Genomic DNA, 24520 nt, shown 5'->3' with positions numbered 1-24520 from the left:
ATAGCTATTAGTCTTTAAAACATGAATTTTAAAGTCTATTGCATTCTCACATGTGATTTTTCAGTATCCAGGAAGTAAATAATTTCTGAATCTCTTGTGAAACTCAAGAAATCAGGCTTGACTTAAGAAAAACCAATACACACACATACACACAGATACACACACACACACGCACGCACATCAATAATACACATTAAGAAACAGACAGCCAGAGGAGGATTGGAAGACAATGTCAAAGCTCGTGTAGAAAACTGGATAGTCTTAAAGAAGTGAATGCAAATTCACGTTTACTCATCAGTAGTACACTTATCAGTCATCTGCTGACAGAAATCTGAGATGCCCCCACTCTGACGACACTGTTCTACCAGCCCAGCATGCCCAGAGGCAGGTGTGGTCATCCGGCGTGACTCCAGCCCCCTCTCACAGCCCGACTCCTTGTTTTCTCTGGAGCTGGGGTAGCAAATGCTTTGCTCAACTGTGGGCGGCACAGCTGGAAGCCCCTCAGATAAGCTAAAAACTGATGGCAATGTCATTTCACCATCAGAAGTACTTTTTCCTTTATCAGAAATTAAAAATGAAAGAGGGCAATCTGAGGCTGAATACTTGGCGAGGATCTGAATTTGTTCTTGACTTAGAGCTGCCTCTTTACAGACTTGTTGGCACAGTCCAGTTAGGTTCTGTTTTGTCTCACCCAGAGTTGACAAGATGTGATCTCTTTCCTTCAACAGGCTCTCCTTTTCATTTTGCTGTGAAGGAGAAAAAGAACACAACGACACTCAGTACCAATCAACATGTCTAAGATGGTCAAGCATTCATACTGGCAGCATGCTCTTCGTAAATAATATTAAGTACTTTTCAATTAAAGTACGTAAGTACCAAGAGTTGCATCCCTTGTAAAATCATTGCAAGAATCTACTAATTACTGACATCATTTGTTAAGTATTCACTTTATGCCAGTTATTTTACTAAATGTTCTCAAAATATGCAATCTCAGTTCTCAATCTGCACATCAATGTTGTGGCCCAGTGGGTAAGCAGTTGTTGCCCTGTCAATCCAAAGGCAGATGATTCAAATCCACCAGAATCCACCAGATTTATAGCATCTTAACAACTTGCTGGAGGGTCATCTATGAGTTGGTTCGAATGCAACAGAAACGAATGAGTAACCCATTTTATAAATGGTATCCCCAGAGTCAAGAAAGTTGGTGTTTCATACTTTCAAAAAGTATGAAAGACTGTGAGGGTGAGTGTGAATTTGGGTTTATTATAATTATTTTAAATATTATGTCCATAGGAAACTCAACCACAGATCTTCTAAAAATTTTTTCCTAACTTCTGCTTTTCTATTCACTGTCACTTCTTATCGCCAACAGTGTATCTTTTTCAATCAATGTACTAACTCATTCTTCCTATTTTACCATTTTATGGCTTCTTATATACTACTATGTATAAAAGCAAATAATCAAGTCATTTATAGGTAAGAATAAATTAATTTGGACTGATGGTCAAAATTTCCCTTTTGTTATTTAGAACAACTCTCTTGGCAACTGAGAGTCTCATTCGGCTTGCTTTCTGTTTTGTGACCCACCCTGAAGATCTGAGGTTGCCAATTAACGCTTATATAGGTTAATCTATAACCTCAGCCTTTAAATAGATTACTTTCTGGAATAAAAATAGTTAAGATGATAAAAAGAACCTTGCTTTATACAAATTTACTGTTACAATTTTATATAAAACTATTCTAACAAAATTGGGCATAAATCTAACTGCTACTCATTAACCTTCAAATGTTTAAAGGTTGTCTAATACTTTGAGATAAATAAGGATAACAAGGAATAATGATGAAAGAACAAGAAGCAATGCATTTGAATTGTGGCACTGGAGAAGAATACTGAACACCCCTTGGACTGCCAAAAGAACAAATGAGTCTGTTTTTGAGGAAGTACAACTAGAGTGTTCCTTAGACATAAGGACAGCAAAGCCCTATCTCATTTACAAGGGGCCAGCCCTTGGAAAAGGACATCATGTGGGAAAGGTGGAAGGTCAAAAAAGGAGAGAGACCTTTAACACAGTGACTGTAACAGTGGGCTCACGCATATCAGATATGGTGAGGAAGGTACAGGACAAACAGGGTTGAGAACTGCTGCTTACAGAGTTGTAATCAACTCTATGGCATCTAACAACATTTTGAGAAAATATAAAAAGAATGTATGTGACAACTTTTGCATTGAAAAGTCCTGCTTAACTTGTTTAAAGTTTTATATGTTTTATGTTTTGAGAAAATTAGAGGGTGAGTGTGTATGTGGAGGGAGGGAGAGAGGGAGAAGGAGAGGGGGAGAGGGAGGAGGAGATGGAGAAAAGAAGGAGAGAGAAAAGGGATTGTGGTGCCCTGATGGCATAATGAGTAACATGTTGGGCTCAAATGACCAAATGTTTTGAAGAGGAAAGGCTAGGCAAATCTGTTCCTGTAGACAGTTTATAATCTTGAGAACCCAAAGAAGGAATACATTAACTAGAAAGCAGGGGGGGGGGTGTGTGTGTTTTATTTTAAGATTAATAATAAGCAAGTACATTTTTCCTTATAATAAAATTGTATGTTTTAGTCCTTACAATAAAATGTGTGTTTCTCTTAAGGAAATATTGTCAGTTGTATCCGTCTGATAAAATGGGTCTGCAACTGTCTGCAGGGTAGCAGTCACGTTGTCTACTACCTGCCCAGAGAAGGAGCACATCTAATCCAGTTAGTACCAAATTCCTGTCGCAATCTCTCAGAACACAATCTACCATATTACTAAAGACATCTTACCAGCCAACTAAGGTCTTGCTCCCTACTTCTACATGCATCTTCCATTTTCTTATGACACAACTGTATACATGGTAAGTTTCACATGTGATGGTTTTAGTCACAGACTTTACAAAAATAAAGGTGGTGTTCTGCTGCTATTCTACACTCTATGATGACAAAATAGCTTTACATTCACATTTGAACAGCTAATGTACGTTAATATATACAATTTTTTTAAAAAAATATTACTCCTATGGGATTTACTGTCAGTGGAAACCCACTAGAGGGTCAGCTGTGAGTCAGTTTTGATTCAATGATACACAACAGTAACAATAATGATGAGGATTCTGACACTGAAATGGCCAGATAACAGTTACAACAAACAGGCGGTAGTTGCTGTCAATCTGATTCTGGATCATGGCAACCCCAGGTGTGCAAACTGGATTACCCAATAAGATATTAAAGGCTGTTACCCTTTCAGAAGAAGATTGCCAAACCTGTCTGATGAAGTTCTACTGGCTGGGTTTGATCAACCAATCTTTTGAGTACTAACTAACCATTTGTGCCAGCCAGGTACTCTGAAAAAAACTCACTGCTAAAAATCTATCATTAATAATAATTACAACTTATATAATTTCTGAACTGGCAGTTCAGGGGGAAAGATATACAGTCCTTAATGAGTCAAGTCTTCATTTAGATCATAAAAAAAAGTTAAAAAATTCAAAGCTATTATGAAATAGCATTTCTTACCTATCAGACTTTAAAAAAAAATTAAAATCCAACAACAAACTTTGCTGAGGATCTGAGGAATAGACATGAATACTGCTGCAGAAAGGAAAAATGGTACAGACCACCAAATACTCATATGCAAGTTCAAGCCGAAGCTGAGGAAAATTAAATGGAATCCACAGGAGCCAAAATATGACTTTAATTTCATCCCACCTGAATTTCAGAATCATCTCAGGAACAGGTTTGAGGCCTTGAACACTAATGAGCGAAGACCAGATGAGTTGTGGGAGGATATCAAGGGTATCATCCAGGAAGAGTGCAAACGGTCATTACAAAGACAGAAGAGGAAGAAAAGAACAAAATAGATGTCAGAAGAGACTCTGAAGATTGCACTGGAGTGTAGAGAAGCCAAAGCACAAGGAAGAATTCAAGATACTAAAGAGCTGAACAGAAGATTCCAAAAGGCAGCTCGGAATGACAAAGCAAAATACTACAATGAAATGTGAGAGGAGCTAGAGTCAGAAAATCAAAAGGGCCGAACTCGCTCAGCATTTCTTAAGCTCAAGAAACTGAAGAACAAATTCAAACCTCGAGTTGCTATAATCAAGGATGCTTTGGGCAGAATATTAAATGATCCAGGAAGTATTAAAAGAAGATGGAAGGAATATACTGAGTCATTGTATAGAAAGGAATTGGCAGATACAGAAGAATTTAATGAAATAACATATGAGCAAGAGCCTATGGTGATGAAGGAAGAAGTGCAAGCTGCTTTGAAGGAAATAGCAAAAAATAAGGACCCAGGAATAGATAGTATACCAATTGAAGTATTTCAGATAACAGATGTTGCCCTGGATGTGCTCACCAAGTTGTGCCAAGAAATCTGGAGAACAACCACTTGGCCAACTGACTGGAAGAGATCTATATTTGTTCCCATTCCAAAGAAGGGTGACCCAACTAAGTGTGGAAACTACAGAACAGTGTCACTGATTTCACATGCAAGCAAGATTCTACTGAATATTATCCAAAAACGATTAGAATAGCCTTTGGAGGGATTAATATCAAACAAAACAGAATGTGTGTTTACTTTTGTTCTAACAATCCCACTTTTTTTTAAATTTAGGTTGTTTATTTTTCATTTCAGTGAACATCTACAGAGATTTTGGGATTCCATTCATTCATTGTTGCACCCTTCTCCCCGCACAACCCCCCCGGCGTTTGCTCCTCTCCTTGAAAAGCAAAAGAAAAACTCCCTCACTGGTACACAATCTCACTTTTAAGAATATATCCTAAAGATACATATCTCCTTTATGACTGAGATATTTCACTCACCATGATGTGCTTCAGGGCCCCCCATGTTGTGTAATGTTTTACGAGTTCATTGTTATTCAGTACTATGTAGTATTCCATTGTACGATTATATCATCGTTTTTCTATCCATTCATTTGTTGATGGGCACTCGGGTTGCTTCCATCTCTTTGCTATTGTAAATAACGCAGCAAGAAACATGGGTTTGCATTTATCTGTTTGGATGGCAGTTATGGTTTCTTTAGGGCTTTTAGGGTTTGTTGCTGGATTTAAAATTTTTTTTTAAGTCTGATAGGTAAGATATGCTATTTCATAGTAGCTCTGAATTTTTTTTTTATGATCAAAATGAAGACTTGACTCATTAAGGACTGTATGTCTTTTCCCCTGAACTGCCAGTTTAGAAATTATATGTTATAAGTTGTAATTATTATTAATGATAGATTTAGTGGCATTGCTGGGTCAAATGATATTTCTATTTCCAACTTTTTGAGAACCATAGCACTACTATTATATAGCAGGTATGATATGGGCAGTTGGGAGGAGAGTAGTATAACAGTGGACAGATAATGGCCACGGCATTGGAACAGATGAAAGAACTATGTAGAAGGAATATATGATTAGGCATTATATGCATGAAAACAGCCCAGACTAAGAGATACATCAATGCAAAGAGGACTTCGGGGGTGGGGGAGGGAGGTAATTGTGCAGCAATGAATTAATATATATACATATATACATACATATATGCATATATATACATAGATAGATAGATAGATATTGAACTGTAGAGGGAGGGGGGTAATATGTGCTACAGTCAATGAATGAAAATCTAGTTTCTCTGTAAATGTTAAAAATCTCAAATAAAATAAAATTTTACTTAAAAAACTACATATATCATACACACACACACACACACACAGAGCTATTCACTGCAATAGCCCGAAGATCTCCATTAAAAACATAGTATTTTAACAAATTGTGCTACAGTGCAATTCAAAGAAGCCCTAGTGGCATAGCAAATTACATGCTGGGTTGCTAACCCAGGTGTTGATAGTTCAAACCCATTATCACTCTGCTGGAAAGCAATGAGGTAGTCTCCTTTTCTTAGGATTTAAAGCAGTGAAAATGCAATGGAGGGTTGGTATATGTCTGAATTAACTCAATGGCATTGGGTTTGGTTCTAGTACCGTTACAACTGTATACTACAGAGCTTTAAAACCCAACAACTTTCCTAAATTGCTAAGAAGATTTCTATAAATTATTCCCTTAAATTAAAACAGTCTAGAATCGTATACACAGAATAATAAGGTTCAAAAAAAATCAGGCACAAAAAGTGACAAATAACTATTGCCATCAATTTTACTCTAATTCATAGCAATCAAGTGGAACTGCCCACAGGGGTTCCGAGGTTGTAATAGGGATAGACTGATCTTTCTCTCAAAGAGTGTCTAGTAGGTTTAAAGTGATAACCTTCAGTTAGCAATCAGTCTTAAACCACTATACCATCAGAATTCCTCAAGGGAAATAATAATCTATATAAAATATTAGCCATCTTTAAAAAACAGAAACATAAGGGGGTATCTTTGAAGAAATGAGTAACTCCAAATCTTGAAAGAGAAGAAATACAAGGCAAGTTCTTAAAAATACAACCTATTGTGCTGGGCACAAAAACACCAATGGGATTATACCAACTGGCTCCAAGGGCTTCTACCTGGCCAAAATACCAACATAAAAGATTAAAGACTATTCTCAATTCTAGCAATTTAGTAAAACTTAATCCATGAGTCCATTCTAACAGAGGAAGTGGGATGGGAGGAAAGAAGGAAAAGTTTTTCTTAAAGAATGCCAATCATTAAGTACAGGTGAAATGACAGAATTACAAAATTTCACATTTTGCAATCTCCACTGAAAAAAATCTATCTATAAAACCCAACCTAATCCACCACTGTGAGTCACTATTCTGACTTAACAACTTCTCTTTACAGATGCAAACTGCCACATTTTTCTCCTGGGGAACAGCTGATCAATCTGAAACATCAGCCTTTCATTTAGCAGCCAAGGAACACCAGGGTTCCTTAAAATCCCTCTACAGATGCTAGCAATGAAAGAGCATTGAGGAGCAGGATCTTTTGCAAAGTCCCTAACTAAGATCCCACAGATTACTAAGAGGAAAAAAATCTAACTATGCAAATTAAGAAATCTGGCAATTCCCAACTACTTGGATGAGAACCTTCACAATGTGTGCTTCTACTGAAGTAATACATTATGAAGGATATAGCCCCACCAATGAATGTTTAATCTTGATCTAACAGCACAAACTCTTCCACTTTCCTTGAAATTTAGGGAACAACGAGTAAGTTCAATACCCTCATGATGAAACAATCAAATACAAAAATTGGAACATTTCATAATAAACTGAGCTGAGATACTATAAAGTTTTTTTTTTTCTTGTTATGTACCGTAAAGTCAGATCCGACTGGCACAGTGAGGAGAACTGTCCCTTCTTCTCCAGTGGTGTATCTAGTATAAAGTTATAAAGTACAGCACTTTCTGGATCAAGAGACTAAAAAAAAATTTTTTTTTAATTTATGATGACTTAGTCCTAGTTTGAAAAATAAGTACCTACAAAAAAATCTGGGTATCAATGGTAATTAATTTTATAAAATAACAGTTTATGGAAATGATAGAATAAAACACAATGTGAATGGAGGAGTGCATGAAACACAATGTATACAAATGATGCACAATATATATGAATTTTGTATGTAAACCAATATAAAGATAATTTTTTTTAATTTTGTGAATGAGTATTATGAATATGGACTACACATAACATTGAGGATTAATTTTCTCAAGAGTGATAAAGGTATTGAACATATGTGAGAATGTCTATGTTTAGGAGACGTATGTTTAAGCATTTAAACATGTATACATTTTCAACAGATTCAGGAAATAAAATACAGAGAAGAAAGATAGTAAAAGCACAAAGCAAAAGACCAACATAAATGTACTGGGTTTAAAAAGAGATTAAAACTAACTGTGAGAGCAGAAAGGGGAAGAAACCAACCAGAGAACAGGTGTCCAAGAGCAGAAAACGGACTGACTCAACAGACTTAGAGGAAGAGAGACAGAGGTAAAAGAAAGAGAAAGTGTGGCACAATGTCAATAGTTGTGGAATCTAACTGGAGAGAGTGCAGTTATCACAGCAGCATTTACATTTTCTGAAAGCTTTGACATTTTTAGCATGAAGAGTAAGGCTAGGACTAAGGAATGTCTAATCTGAGGAGCACCTCCAGATTAACACTCATCAAAATCAACTATGACTCCTACTGAACCAATAGTACAGAGTAGAACAACTCACTCCCAGGGATTCCAAGGTTGTAAATCCTAAGAGGCAGACAGCTACCTTTCTCAGATGGAGTACGACCACAGCTTTCCAGTTAGCAGTCAAGCCCCTTACCCACTAGGCTTTAACCACTGCACCATCACGGATTCTCAAATGGAGACTTAAATAGCTCCACACAGCTGCCTGAAAGGCATTTTTTAGCATTCTGTTATAAATTGGAATTTTGTGGCATTTAGTTTAGCTAAGGTTCAAAAAAGGACAACTGACTTAATAAACTTGCTATCAAGGCAGGTTAATGTTTAATTCAGAGTTGGATAATAAAATAGTGGTGATTAATTGTATGGACTGACACACATTTCAAAAGCATGCTGTAGGTATTACTGAATCTCTTAACTTTTCTTTAGTCCTGATACTTTAATTATTTAGCAATGACAAGGTGGTCAGTCTCCAAGTTACAGCCAAGAGCATTTCCTAGTTGTGCCTTTAAGATGAGTTGAAACAGGTGCATATAGTCCTTGCTGTGCCTTTCAGATAAGCTGAAACAGGTGTTTATAGCTCTTGTTTAATCTTCAGGTTAAGAAAAGCTCTGGTGGCATAGTGCTTAATGTGGTAGTGATGGTGTTAGGTACCACTGAGTTGAGTAGGACTCATAGTGACCCTATGAACAACAGATCTGAGAACCCTGTCCTGTCCTATGCCATCCTCATCATCTCTGATACACGTGAGCCTATTGTTTCAATCGTTCTATCAATCCATCTGGTTGTGAGTCTTCCTCTCTTTAGCCATCCCTCCACCTTCCCAAGCATGATGCCTTTCTCCAATAAATGGCTTCTCCAAAGACATGCCCAAAATATGTAAGATGGCATTTTAATCATCCTTGCCTCCAAGGAGCACTCTGGCTGCACCCTCTCCAAGATGCTGTTTGTTCTCTTGGCAGTCCATGGGATATTCAGTACCCTTCTCCAGTACCATCTTTATTCACTGTCCAGCTCCCAGCAGCATACAAAGTGATTGAAAAGACCATGCCTTGAATCAGGCAGACCTTAGTTTTCACACTAACATCATTGCTCTTCAATAATTTGGAGAGGTCCCTGACTGCACACTTAATCCTAGTGCAGTATGTCTTCTGATCTTCTGACTGCTGTTACCAAGTGTACTGACTATGGATCCAAGTAAGATGAAGTCATTGACAATTGCAATCCTTTCTCCATCTATCATGATATTTGCTTACTCAGTGGTGAGAATTTTTGTTTTTCTTAAACTTGAGATGGAATCCATATTGAAGACTGTAGTGTTTGATCCTCTGCAGCAACTGCTTCAAGTCCTCCTCATGTTTAGTAAGAAAGGTTGGGTCATCTGCATAAAAGTATTGATGAATCTTCCTCCAACCCTGATGACACATTCTTTTTCACAGAGTCCAGTTTCTCAAATAATTTGCTCAGTATACAGATTGTATACGTATGGAGAACGGATACATCCCTGAGCCAAAATTTCTAAAAGATCCAATGTTCTCTTACTCTGTTCTCCCAAGAGTCTCTTGGTCTAGGCATAGGTTTCCCATGAGCACTATTAAGTGTTCTAGAACTCCCATTATTCTTAATGTTAGCCATAATTTGTTATGATCCACAGAGTAAACTGCCTCTGCATAGTCAATAAAAAACAAACAGACATTCTTCTAGTATTCTCTGCTTTCAGCCAGTATTCATCTAGCCTCGACAATGATATCCCTGGTGACAAAGCCTCTTCAAAATCCAGCTTGAACTTCTGGCAGTTCTCTATATACTGTGCTCATTGTTTTGAATGGTGTTCAGCAGTATTTTTCTTGCATGTTATACAAATGATAACGTTCAACAATTTCCACATTTTGTTAGATCACCTTTCTTAGGAATGAGAAAGATCTCTTCCAGGTCATCAACCAGGCAGCTGTCCTTCAAATTTCCTGGAATAAAATAGTGAACACATCCAGGTCATTTGAAACAGAGCAATTGGTATCCAATCAATTCTAGGGCCTTATTTTTTGTCATTACCTTTAGTGCAGTTCGAAGTTATTTCATAACCACTGTTCTTGTTGTTGTTCTTGTTTTTATGTGCCATCGAGTTGCTTGTAACTCACAGAAACCCTATGTACAACAGCCCTAAACGCCATTCTATCCTGTGCCAACCACACTGTCTCCAACACATCTCCTCCCACTACCCCAAGCACTGAATTGATCCTTCTCATCAAGGGTCTTCCTCTCTTGTGCTGTCCCTCTACTCTCCCAAACATGATTTCCCTCTCCAAGAACTGGTTCCCCCTTGCAACATGCCCAAAGTATGTCAGACGAAGCTTCAGAATCCTTGCCTCCAAGGAGCAGTCCGGCTTCATCCTCTCCAGAACAAATCTATTTGTTCTCCTAGCAGTCCATGGTATATTCAACACTTTTCTCCAGCACTACAGCTCAAAGGCATCAATTCTCTTTCTATCATCCCTAGTCACTGTCCAGCTCTCTGATGCATAGCACACAACTGTGAAGACTATGGCCCAGATCAGGCGCACTTTAGTCTCCAGCCTGACGTCATTGCTCTTCAATACTTTGGAGAGGTCCCTGACAGCTGACTTTCCCAATGCAATTTGTCTCTTGATTACCTGGCTGCTGGTGCCAAGAGTGTTGACTGTGGAGCCAAGCAAACTAAAACTGTTAACTATCTCAATCTCTTCACCATCCATACTGATGCTGCCAAATGGCCCAGTGGTGAGAATCTTTGTTTTCTTGATGTTGAGCTTCAATCCATATTGAAGGCTGCAGTCCTTGACCTTTTGTAGCAAGCCTTTCAGGTCCTCTTCAGTTTCAGCAAGCAGGGTTGTGTCATATGCATAACGCAGGCTGTTGATGAATCTTCAACCAATCCTGTCACCACACTCCTCCTCATATATCCCAGCAGCCCAGATGACCTGTTCTACATTCAAATTGAAAAGGTACAGACACAGAATACATCCCTGGTGGACCTCCTTCTCAATTCTGAACCATGCAGTGTGTCTCCTTGCTCTGTTCTGATGAGTGCTTCTTGGTCCAAGTATAGGTTTTGTATAAGCCCAATCAAATGTTCTGGGATTCCCATTCTTCTCAGAGTCAGCCACAGCTTGTTGTGATCCACACAGTCAAAAAAGCCTTTGCATAGTTAATGAAGCACAGATAGCCATTCTTCTGGTACTCTCTGCCAAGATCCATCTAACATTCGCAATAATATCCCTAGTACCACGACCTCTTCTAAACCCAGCCTGCACATCTGGCAGTTCTCTGTTGACATGTTGCTCCAGTCGTTTTTAAATAATTTTCAGCAGAATCTTGCTTGCATGTGATATTAATGGCTCTTGGTAGTATGGTACTTCCTAAAATATTTCAGTGTTAGCCAATTCTTTTTGGTAAAGTGATTCTGTGTATTCCCTCCATCTTCTTTTGATGCTTCCTGGATCATTCAAGATTTTGCCCACAGTATCTTTAAGTATTACAACTCAAGGCTTGAATTTGTTTTTCAGTTATTTTAGCTTGAGACTGTCATATGAATTCTGCTCTTTTTATTCTCCAATTCTAGGTCTCTGCACAGACTCTCATAATACTTGTCTTTTGTATTCTCAAGCTACCCTTTAAAATCGCCTGTTCAACTCTTCTACTGCAACATCTCTTCCCTTTGTTTTGGCTTCTCAACACTCTAGTGAAATTTTCATAGTCTCTTGTGACATCTATTTTGGTTTGTTTTTTTTCCTCTTTCTCCTCTGTCTCTGTAGTGACTTTTTACTCTCATGATGGATGATATCCTTGATGTGATCTCACATCTATCTGTCCGGTCTTCAATCGTTGGTTTTAATGTAGAGGGCTACCAGAAAAAGGTCAGTGGTTCAAATCCACCAGCAGCTCCATGGGATAAATATGGGCAGTCTCCTCCAGTAAAGATTTACAGTCTAAGAAGCCCAATGAAGGGTCGTGATAAGTTAGAACTGACTTGACTACATTAGGTTTAGTGTAAGAAAGGGCTTGAAGCCTTTTCAAGAACTTAAAAGGTGCATGTGCACTAAGGCAGGGTGACTGTGAAGAATCTGTTTCAAGTAAAGGTTGGTTTGATGTAGTCTGTGGAGAGTTGCACTACTAACCTAAATACAGCACCTCTCTGGTGGTTCAAATGCACCAGCAGTTCCTCCAGAGAAGGAACTTTTCCCTAGAAGACTTGCTGTTTTTCACTGCCATTGAGTTTAAATTGATGCACAGCTGACCCTCCAGCAGGTTATTAGAGGCTGTTAACTGCATGGGAGGAGACTACCCATCTTTCTTCCTTTCTCCCAGGAGCTGCTGGTGGGTTCAAACTACATGCAATATAATTCCTTACCTCTAGGCTACTTGAACTTCCTTCCCCATGCAATTCACAGCCTCTCGAAAACCTAATGGAAATGGTTCTAACTACATCACAGTGAAGTTTTTTGAGAGGTTGATTTAATTTTTTCAAACAGAAGGCAAACTTAGATAATATTAAAATGAAGGGTGCATGTAGGTCAGACATTCACAGCCCTGGGACTAAATAGGTTTACCTCTCATTTCAACATATATAGACTACCTGGTTTCTCCTTTTTCTTTTCATGAAGTTACACTTCATTGTTTTCATATATTTACAACTTCATCTTTTTTATATAATTAGAGCAGATGCAATATATAATACATTTTGATTTTTCAACTTTTCTTACAAGGCATACAAAGATAAAATCTTAAAAAAAACCCTGATGAACAACCATTACTAATAGGATGTTCATGCTTGAAGACTTGACACAATCACAATTTTAAACTCAGAACAATGACAAAGACACAAAACTGAATAATCACATAATATTTCTACTAGTTTTAAGGCACTTTTTGCTGCAGATCTAACCATCTAGCTTTAGATGGCTCCCTAATTCTGTCAACCACTAGGGACAAAGAGAAAGACAGAAGAAAGCTAATCCATTTTTAGTAGTTATATAATCAATTGTAGAGCCAAAAACAAGACTCAATAAGCAAGGACTCCTCATTTAGATTTCATAAAATATGTTGTTGTTGTTGTTGTTGTTGTTATGTGCCGTTGAGTCGCCTAGGACTCATAGCGACCCTATGTACAACAGCCCTAAACTCTGCTCTGTCCTGTGCCAATCGCACCGTCTCTGACACTCCCATCCCAATTATCCCAGTCACTGAATCAATCCACCTCATAGAGGGCCTTCCTCTCCTGCGCTGTCCCTCCACCCTCCCAAGCATGATGCCCCTCTCCAAGGACCGGTCTCTCCTCACAACATGTCCAAAGTATGTTAGACGGAGCCTCAGAATCCTTGCCTCCAAGGAGCCGCCCGGTTTAACCCTTTCCAGGACAAATCTGTTTGTTTTCCTAGTAGTCCATGGTATTTATTCATATCACTTTATGAGTTTTTTCCTTAAATAAGAAAGCCTGGGTTTTTTGGTTTGTTTTAGTATCAACTTAAACAAGTTATCTCCAGTTCTTTAAAAAAAAAATCAACTGAAACATTTGCTTTTATAGATACCAAATATATCATGAAGAGATTAAAATGCTTTGTCGTTTCTTTGCACCCAATCACTAAAAGTTAGATTAATATGTGCCACTGAGTCAAATGTGACTCACTATGAGCCTACAGAAGAGACTTCCCCACAAGGTTCCCTAGGCTGTCATCATTTATAAGAGAAGATTGCCACGTTTTTCTCTCCTACAAACGGTCTTTAATTTGTATGATCGTAAAGGAAAAAAAAATAAAAGCAACTCAGAAATAGTTTTCAATTTATATAATTCTAGTACCTCATGCTAAACAGGTAGAAGGTTATTTAAATGAAACAGCCTGCGAAAGCCCTCAGAATTTTATTTCTCTTTTATAATTATAATTCCTTAAAAGGTTTCTGAAAATGCCCTATGTCATAATTCAAATTGTCCTTAAATGAGAACTAGTACACTGTAAAATTAGTATTATTGGTGACGTGGGACTGTAAACAGCCATTTGTTTTACAAATTAAAAGGAAAGAAGACAAGAAAGAGAAGGAAAGAAAAAAGGAGAAAGGGAGTCAGAAAAGGGGAGACAAATGAGGAAGAAAGGAGAAACAAGCAAGAGGCCCATGAAGTTTAAATCCTAATAAGAAACTTGCTGTATTTACCAGCTTCTCTATTTCTGATTCAAGATTCTGTATACAGTCAAGTTTCCTCTTGCGACAGCGCTGCGCAGCAATTCTGTTTTTGCTTCTTCTTCGAATATCGTGTATACAATCCAACTGCTCTGGTGTCAACTTGTGCATTTTCAACAATGACTGAAAATCATTCCGAGAGAGTGAAATTATCCGTTGTTCATTAAAAGGCAGTTTTACCTAAAATTTGAAATATACATTAGTGATTAATTGCTATGTTTTATTGCTACACTTAAATACAGAAGGATGAGAACATAAATGTAGATTTCTTAGATTTTCATTTAGACTTAAAGACAAAACAAAGGCAAACAAATATAAGATGACACAAAAACTGTAATTCCAATTTTTATATAATTATTTAAAATTAATAGTTTATATTTCTAGTCTATATTACAGAAGAATTATAGGACAAATTAAAAAGTAAATTTTCTTTTTTATTAATTCAAATAAATATTAACAAATATAAAATAATTAAGTTATGTAAGTATGTTAATACCCAACAAATCTCTTAAAAATATCTTTCTAAAGTGTTTTTAATATATTTTGTTCAAATAAAAATAACAAAATTTTATTTTTTAATAGTACTGTTTTTCCAAACTGGTTTAATACTGATAGGATTACTCTTTGCTGTTACTATTATTTACCATCAAGTCAGAACAGACCCTCCGGCAGGTTTTCAGAAACAATACATCATAGAGGAGAATGTCCAATTTTTTCTCCTTGCAGTAACTACTAAAGCAATTCAGAAAATTCACTTTTCTGTCAGGAAAATGGTAGTACTGTATAATTTATTTAAAAGCTTTAATTCATTTGCCAATGTTTAAAAAGGCTTAAAAACCATCGTATTATTTTAAAGTCATTTTCAACTACTTCAACTTGGAAAAAGGGGATCACAATTATTCTTTAATAACAAAGTTGTGCAACCATTTAGTTATATTAATAATAAAAAATGCAAATGTAACATTTTTCAATCTGACAACTGAGTTAATTTGTCATTCAAACTTACAGAAATCAATTGCACAAAACATTTTCAAACTTTTAAATGTTGTATCTTAACACTTTTTTATAATCTCCAAAGCAGGGACAGGAAAGGGAGGAAGGAAGATGTCCTTTCAAAACTATGATATTCAAAAGCTATGAAAATATCAAAGAATTTTGCTTTAGTAGCTGTCACTGCTCAAAAGAGGACCCCAGATGAGATAGATTGACTCAGTGACTAGGGCAGTGGGGGCAGGTATGTCAGAGACAATGAAGTTGCTCAAGATAGAGGAGGATTAACAGCTGTTGTACTGAGGGTCACGATGAGTGGCAAGTGATTCAACGGCACACAACAACAACAACAGGTGTCACTAAGTCGATTTCAGCGCATGTAACCCCAAATATGCAGAGCAGAACTGCTGCATACGGTTTTCAAGGCTTAAACTTTTCAGTAGCAAACTGACAGGTCTAACTTCCAAGGTGCCTCTGTCTGGATAGTTTAGAACCACCAACTATGCAGTCAGTTGTCTAGCACTTAGTCATCTGAACTAATAGACCCTTATTATTGAAATTACAGTTTTGTGTTACAATAAAACAAAACAAACTTGTACACAGATTAAATTTTGAGTAGTATCATATTAAGGCCCCTAGGTGGCACAAATGATCTGCACTTCTATAAACTTAAAAGGTTAGACGTTCAAATCCTTACTGAAAATTAGCTGTGTAGGTATACTGATTTAGAGGTCCAAATCACGTCACCTATTAATTTACACACTAGGCAACTCTGGTGATCTAGTGGTAAGGAGCTGCACGTCTAATTCAAAGATGAGGTTCAAATCCACCAGGTGTTCTATGGGAGAAAGATGGGTATTCTCCTCCCATTCAACACTGTCTCTGAAAACTCACTAGAAGGTCAGAAATCAAACCTATTCCTACTCAACAGCATACAACCATATACACATTAAAAGCAACAAATACTTCATCTGAAAGTTGTCTAGAAGATAAATAAATACAAGAAAAGGGGAAAATGGATAAATATATTTGTAATAATTACAAAATAGATATTTTATTTACTAATAAAAAGCATTTCCAGAAGTAGTAAGGGAGGAAAAGTCCAGTGATTTGCTTTAGATCACTGCCAAGAAAACCCTGGGGAGCAATTCCACTCTGTAAACATGGGTGACCTTGAGAGAGGAGAATGGAACTTGACAGCACAAACAGTAACAATATCATATCCAGCTACATTTAACTCATTTTTATTAAGACATTCATTAATATAACCTTGAAATTGGCAAGAGAAAGTTTTAAACCTTCCCATTAGGAGATACATTCCTAAAATTAGTCATTACACAGTAACTATCTTGAGCCTCTGATCAATCTGATACAATCTTTTTTCCCTCATGGAACAAGGCATCTCGTTTCAACAAAGATGTGATTCCACTCCATGGTTAATAGAAACACACCCACCTTAATATGCTTGGTAAAGCAGAAATGGTCAGTGAAAAAAATGAAGACCCTCAACAAGACAACTAACTAACTAGTTGCAACAACGGACTCAAACAGAACAACCATGATGATGGTAGAACCAGACAGTGTTTCTGCTATACACAGAGTTGTTACGAGTCAGAATCGACTCCACTGTACCTACCTATACTATCTATACTGGCATTAACTAGACAATTTCCTCATTAACAATGTAGGAGGTTCTTCTTCCCCTTCCCTAGCCTATTCATATCCCTAGGGGTATGAACAGGGAACTCTGGTGGCCTAGCGGTAAGAACTGCCCTGCAATTCCAAAGGCACGTGTTTCACATACACCAGCCACTCCATGGGAGAAAGATGGGCAATCTCCTCTCGTGCAATTAATCTGCTTCTGAAAACCCACTGGAGGATCAGCAATGGCTCGATCCCAACTCGATGGTACACAACAACAACAACAAAAGGGGTATAAAAAGGAACAGATACAGAGGAAATCCTAATTAATAGGGTTGAAACGACAAACAAGTTATTTTCCCCTCACCTCACATTCCTGTTCTCTGGCTGAAAAAGATTCACTGTCTCCCTCTGTATCGGTTTCAGAGTCGTCTCCCAAGCTAATCACACAGGCATATGGGCAAGGTTCCTGCTGTGGTTCTGGAACATAATCATCGTTTCCGATTTCCAAATTGCTCGAACATCCTTCAGTACTTAAAGTATTTATAAAAGGACAGTTGACCGACCTTAATGTTGTGAAAGTCCTCTGACCTGGTTCTGGGCTCTCACTGATTCTGATGCCTAGCCAGGGACACTCAAATCTCTTCTGTGAGTAGATCTGTTCTGTAACATCTTTGGCCACAGTAGGTGATAACTGCATCTGGCAAGGAGAGTCTGTGTTGCAAACGTCACTCCAAAAGCCTTTTGCGAGGTGTTCTGCCACCTCTCGTTCCACACTACTCCGACCACTACTTACAAGGCTACTCTCTTCCCTGGGACCAGAATCTGATTTCAACTGCAAATCTTGACTTCCACCAAACGTTTTCTCTGCTTGGATATCTGTACCTGACAAAGGCTTTTCTGTTAACACTGTTGCGTTCTGCATACTGGAAAAGTTCAAGTCACCATACTGGTCATAGGTGTGTAAAAGAGACAGAGAGTAGAGCCCATGGGGCTCTGTGGAAGAACTGTGAGGAAAAGGGGTCACTTCTGCTTTGACTGCTAGGCTCTCAGAGGCAGGGTTTCTCTTCTTGGTTTCTTCACTTTCTACTGGCATTTTATTTTCTTCACATTTTAAAATCACCTGTACATTTTCAGAATCCCGGACTCCTCCCAGACAGCTGTTTTCAGGTGTATCATTTGGATGAGCAGAAGCAGCCTGAGTGTCTTTGACACTGGAATCCACACTATGGACTCTGTCTGTTCCAAATGCTTTTTGAAATTTTCTGTATTTAGGGCATAAAGATGGCAAGGTGAGTGCGGCATCCTTTGCTAAGCACATGGACACACATGTTTGACTGGCACTATCCTGTAAAGGAGGTGATGCCTTTGCATTTCCAGGATACCTGCTGAGTTTACACTGAGGAGTCTGAACATTCTCATTTTCTAGAAATTCTTCCACCTCACTCTCTAGATCCTTCTGGTCCAAAAGCGAAAATTTAAGGTCTGTTTTCTGACAATGTGATGTAAAACATTTTTTTCTTGGGCATTCTTGCTGGTCTGCAGTGGAGTCTGAACACTTAAATTTGAAAAACTGAAAGCAGGATTCCTCAATATTATGTACACCTAGAAATTCCACACACTTGCATACTTCATCCACATTGGCCTTACTTAAAATTAGCTTTGCAGTGTAGGCAAATTGAATTAAAGGGTCAAATCCTTTAATGGTCACCTGTAAATAAATGAAATAAAAACAACAAATGTATCACTTGAAATCTGACCAAGAGAAACAGAAAAGAATATTAATAATATAACTATTACCAATAATAAAATGCTGTATGTGATAATTACAAAATTATAGTTTTTACTGTGTAATTTTTTAAAAATTCTTCTAGGAAATGTAAAATCAAGGGAGTATAGGAAAAGTATGCATATACCACCTTATTACTGAGGCTATGCCACCCATTTTATAAATTCTATCCCTGCACATTAGTTATGCCTTCTTCATGTCAGACAAAAGCATATTATGTAGCCACAGTTATCCCACCTCGTTGTTATGTACCACCAAGTGAACTATCATTCACAGAAACACTACAAACAATGGATCTGAGCCCTGTCCTATCCTATGCCATTCTCATCATTTGTTTTGTTGTTGTTATGTGCCGCTGAGTTGGCTGTGACTCACAGCGACCCTATGTACAACAGCCCTAAACTCTGCTCTGTCCTGTGCCAATCGCACTGTCTCTGACATCCCAATTATCCCAGTCAAAGTATGTTAGACGGAGCCTCAGAATCCTTGCCTCCAAGGAGCCGCCCGGTTTAACCCTTTCCAGGATGAATCTGTTTGTTTTCCTAGCAGTCCATGGTACTCTCAATACTCTTCTCCAGCACCACAGCTCAAAGGCATCAATTCTCCTTCTATCCTCCTTGGTCATTGTCCAACTCTCTGATGCATAACAAGTGATTGCGAAGACCATGGCCTGAATCAGATGCACCTTAGTCTCCAAAAAGACACCATTGCTCTTCAGCACTTTGGAGAGGTCCCTAACAGCAGACATTAGCTAAGATAAATTAGCTATGAAAGTAGTACAAACTGCTGCTAGCCTCGCTCCATGTGGGCATCATATTCTAAACACTTCCAACTGTGAATATTAAAACAAAAATGGGTTTTTTAAGGACACAGTGTAAGTAAAATATCTACAATGTAGTCCTTCTCTATAGCAAATGCAAAATAAATTGAAACTGTTATCTTTATTTCATGCCAAAAATCTCTAATAATAAAACTGTTATAGGAAGACCTTCGATGAGATGGATCGAGTCTGTGACTGGAGCGGTGGGAATAAGTGTGTTTGAGATGGCTAGGTTGGCAACAGTGTTTAGCGCTCTCGTACATAGGGTCGCTATGAGTCGCAAATGACTAGATGGTACATAACAACAACAATAACAAAAGATCTTTATAAAAAGAGATCTACATGAAGTTCTAAAAATCATTCTTATCCAGGTTCAGCAAAGATTCATGTATTCTAAGGAACAAAACTTTAGGCAGAAACCTGTATATCTACATCAGGCCAAACTCTGCAAAGGCAGGAGCAAGTAGAACCTACTGAATTATAGAGAAAAGTCTCCTATCTTTAAAAAGTATTAAGTGTAAAAAAATTAGGACATGAGTTAATGAAAGATATTACTTGTTAACTTCTCCTATGTCAATCAATGAGTATTTAACTTTTAAGTAGCTAAAGTGAAAAAAATAAAAGTGAACACAACAACACTGAATGATGAAGACAGAGCAATGAGATCACTCATACACTGCTGGTAATAATATAAACTAGTATAACCACTTTGAAGTGGGACAGAACGGTGAATTACTTAATACAGTACTTCTAGTCCTAGGGAGGGCCTGAAGTATTTGCTGCAGACTGTAGCCTGCAATATGGTTGAAACTTAAAATCAATAAAACAAAGATTCTCACCACTGGGCCAACTGAAAGCATCATGATAGATGAAGAAGAGATAGAGACTGTCAACAATTTCAGCTTGCTCGGTCCCACAATCAACATTCTTGGCACCAGTAGTCAGGAAATCAAAAGACAAACTCCATTAGCAACATCTGTTGTCAGAGCCCTCTCCAGAGTGCTGAAGAGCAAGATGTCAGCCTAGAGACTAAAGTGTGCCTGATGAAGACCATGATCTTTGCCATTACTTGCTATACACAAGAAAGGTGGACAATGATTTGAGATGACAGGAGCAGAATTGATGCTTTTGAGCTGTGGTGCTCGAGAACGGTATTGAACATACCATGGACTGCCAAGAGAACTAACAAATCTATCCTGGAGAGGGTGAAACCAAGCTGCTCACTGAAGGTAAGGATTTTGAGACTCCATCTCAAATACTCTGGGTCTGTAGCCAGGAGGGACCAGTCTTTGGAAAAGATAGCATGTATGGAAAGGTCGATGGATAGTATAAGAGAAGAAGACATAGGATGAGATGGATTGACACAATAACTGGGGTAATGAGGAGAGGTGTGTCAGAGACAGTAAGACTGGCTCAGGATAGAGCAGGGTTCTGAGCTATTGTGCACAGGGTCACTAGGAGTCGTAGGCAACTCAACAGTATATAACAACAACAAATCTAGTCTTTGTTATTCCTACACAATGACTGACTAAAACAATGAAAATGACATATATGGAATTTGTGGTGGTTAAAGTTATATGTCAACTTGGCTAAGTTATGACATATTTTTCATTCATTTTACATAGGTAATGGTAGAATTGTTCAGAGCTCTGGTGGCATAACCGTAAGGAGTGTGTAACCAAAAAGGTAGTATGTTTTTTATAGTTCAAATTCACCAGTGGTTCCTTAGGAGAAAGATCTTCTTCCATGAAATTTATAACCTCCAAATTCCTACTGGAGGGTCAGTTATGAGTTGTTCTGACTACATTACAATGAATATATATAATTGCCCCTTAGCTTGTGATCTGTTGTAATTATTTTCTGATCCATGACATGTAATTATTCTCAGTTTCATTTTGGATATTCTCTATTTCTCTGTGCAGTCTGTTAAGCTAATGACATAGGATTAGAACGAGATTTACCATGAATTATCACTTTCACACACATACACATCCCTTTACCTTTATTTAAGATATACTCTGGCACCACATTTCTCAATTAATAGGAGTTTCTTTGAAAGTATGGTTCGTATTTAGAGACCTCGAGTGGCCTAGTGGCAAGAAGCTGCACTGAAATACTGAAGGTACACAGTTCAAGGCCACCCACTGCTCTGTGGGAGAGAGATGCACAGTTTCCTCCCATGCGATTAACTGCCTCTTAAAACACACCAGAAGGACCAGCTAGGGTCGGTTCTAACTCTATGGTACACAGTGAGAACAACAACAGCGGCTTAGTGGTAAGAAGCTGAACTGCCATCTCAAATGTATGCAGTACAAATTCACCAGCCACTCTGAGGAAGAAATATGGGCAATCTTGTCCTATGTAATTTATAATGAGTGAAAACCCACTTAATGGTCAGCTATGAGTCATTTCTAACATGACTGCACATAACAACAAGAGTCTCTATTTAATACATATGAATACTTTGAATGTTCTCTCTCTTGCTCTGGAGCCTGCATCATCATCATCTGACCACCAATTCTTAGAACTAGAGAGAGAAGCCTATCATGTAACCTGATTTACTAGTTTACATAGCCTTGTGAGCCAGCTGCCTGTCATCTGACCTGCTAACTTAGGTTCACCAGTCCTTGAGACCAGAAGAAGCCATGAGACTATTAACACCGGACCTATGAAGTTAGTGTACCAGTCCCTACCACTACATGAGCCATTTCCTGACAGCTCATGAGTTCTGTTAAGATAATTGTAGTGAATTACAGAACCCGAAGACAACTATTCTACTTGTACTCCTCAGCTTTTATGGTAGAGAATCACATAAAAACTGTATACAAATATTTAGTGGAACTTGATCTATAACAAACAAAAGCTGAAAGCAACCCTGTATCCTTCAACAGATGAATGATGAAACAAATTATTTATACTATGGAATACTACTTAGTTGCAAAAAGGAACAAAATTATTTCAATACACAACTTGGATAGATCTTAAAGAAATTATATTGTGGGGAAAAAAGCAATCTCAAAAGGGAATTGTCAGTTCAAAATCACTTTTGAAATACATAATTTTAGAAGTGGAGGATAAGAATAATGATTTCTAAGGCAGAGTAAGGAGGTTAGAAGAAAGTGAACATGGTTATAAAGGGGCCTTTATGATACTGAAACTGTTCAGTAACTATGATTATAGACACAGAAAGTTTCACAGCTGATAAAACTGCAAAGAACATGTGTCTACAAATTCAAGTAAAACTTAGGAAATCTGAATATGGGAATTGTATTAGTATCAACTTCTTAGTTGTGAAGATATACAAAATCTTGGAAAATTACCATTGGGGAAAACTAGGCAAATAGCACAGAGAACTTTCTGTACTATTTCTTACAACTGCATGTGAATCTACAACTAGCAATAGAAATATCAATTAAAATTTTTTAAAATATATTAAATTTGTCAGGGAGCTCTGGTGGCCTAGTGGCGGTTCGAATCCACCAGATGCTCTGCCGGAGAAAGTGGTGCAATCCCTTCCTGTACCAGTCAGATCTGATTTGATGATACACACACAAAAATATAATTTTTTTTCATTTAAAAAATATATTAAATTTATCAAAAAAGCATCATAAAACAAGTAATCTGCTACGATTATGAAATACTTCAAATGTTTTAAAGTTTGTTTTCCAAGTTAGCATGAAAGAATGAATACACAGAGACAAAACCTTACCTATCTAACATCAATCAAATTTTATGCTACCTAGAAAGTGTCATTAATTTGAAAAGAATATAGATCATAATAAATATCTCCATATGTTGTTAATTTTCAAAAATAAAGGATAAATGAATGTATGGTGGACTTTTTTTCATTTCATCTACTTAGTTCTGCATCATTTGCTCTGGCTCCTGCCATAAAACTGATGACCAAGTGGCCTATTCCAAAATAGTAACTATCTTGTAATTCATGCAAGTAGGCTTGTCCAGTGACAAGCTAGGACCTAACCAACATCTGTTATATAAATAATAAAGTTCTACACACTTTCTCTAATAATCCTCTTAAGTTTTCATTAGTGGTCCAATGTTATAAGGCTCAACATTCTTCTAGTAACAGTTATTTAACTCAACAAAGCCAGATCTTTTAGTTACGAGTCCGTGTAACCAGCACTCCCAGGTACAAGAGTAAGTCTGGTATTGAGGAGCATAGACTTCACAACAAGCTGGTAGGGAAAAGATGTATATTAAACAAAGTTGTAGAAATATGACATAAAATCATCTCCTTATCTACCAATGCATAAAGACAATCTCAAGAAAGAAAGGAAACATAAAGGGACTAATATATATAAAAGATGTCTCAGATACACAAAAACCAGAATCTAATATGTTTCTCTTCTCCCATCAGGAGGATAGGATTGCATGCAGTATACTCTCCTCAAAGCAGGGTCTTTCCAAAATCTTTAATCCATTGGATAGGCTTTGCTTTAATCTTTTATCAAAAACAACATGAAAGCAATGCTGAAAAACAATATTACTAACAGCTAAAATAAATGATGATTGTAAAATTAATCATTTCTACCAAAAAAAGCAAAAGAAATGTGCTAACATCAAACCTGGCAACTACTTCTCACAGAGCTAATAAGAAGACAGCTTGTTTTATTTTTATAAACTAGGTAAGACTGAATTCAATTAAAATTACTAAAAACATAACATGGATCTCTCACCTCTTCTGGAAGAGTAATGGTAAGTTCGGCATCCACCTGGCCTACGATTCTTGTGTGGAAGTAACTGCTGCATGCCGCCAGCACAGCCCGGTGGGCGCGGAACTGCTGGCCCTCCACAATGATAGTGACATCACACAGGACATCCTTCTTTCGCTGGTCATTGAGGCTGAGCAAGACACTAGTGCTATGCACAGTAGATTCATAGGCAAAAACCTCATTCTCATTCAGAGACAT

The 24520-nt window shown here is 37.6% G+C and overlaps 1 protein-coding gene across 1 annotated transcript; it reads right to left on the bottom strand.

Annotated features, from left to right (window-relative positions):
• Positions 1–287: 287 nt before the first annotated feature.
• Positions 288–24520, bottom strand: BACH1 (BTB and CNC homology 1, basic leucine zipper transcription factor 1). The gene is made up of 4 exons (XM_006899413.1): positions 24287–24520; positions 17348–18691; positions 14323–14529; positions 288–746 (listed from the first exon to the last, which is right to left on the bottom strand). Exons 1-4 carry the CDS (start codon positions 24518–24520, stop codon positions 288–290), a joined length of 2244 nt encoding a protein of 747 aa, XP_006899475.1.

This window comes from Elephantulus edwardii, unplaced genomic scaffold (assembly GCF_000299155.1).
Source record: "Elephantulus edwardii isolate Elephantulus edwardi_28Jun2011 unplaced genomic scaffold, EleEdw1.0 scaffold00256, whole genome shotgun sequence".
In the NCBI taxonomy this organism is placed as follows: Eukaryota; Metazoa; Chordata; class Mammalia; order Macroscelidea; family Macroscelididae; genus Elephantulus; species Elephantulus edwardii.
Note: the sequence above shows the minus strand (reverse complement) of the source record. Positions and strands in the feature narration are given on the sequence as shown.

Bases quoted from the DNA above. Each gene is read 5' to 3' on its own strand.
- BACH1 (XM_006899413.1), bottom strand. From the start codon at position 24,520: ATGTCTCTGAATGAGAATGAGGTTTTTGCCTATGAATCTACTGTGCAT. The intron at 14,530-17,347 runs GTGAGGGGAAAA...TTCAAATTTTAG, and splicing joins CCAGAGAACAGGAATGTGAG to GTAAAACTGCCTTTTAATGA. The intron at 747-14,322 runs GTAAATACAGCA...TCTCCTTCACAG, and splicing joins AATCAGAAATAGAGAAGCTG to CAAAATGAAAAGGAGAGCCT.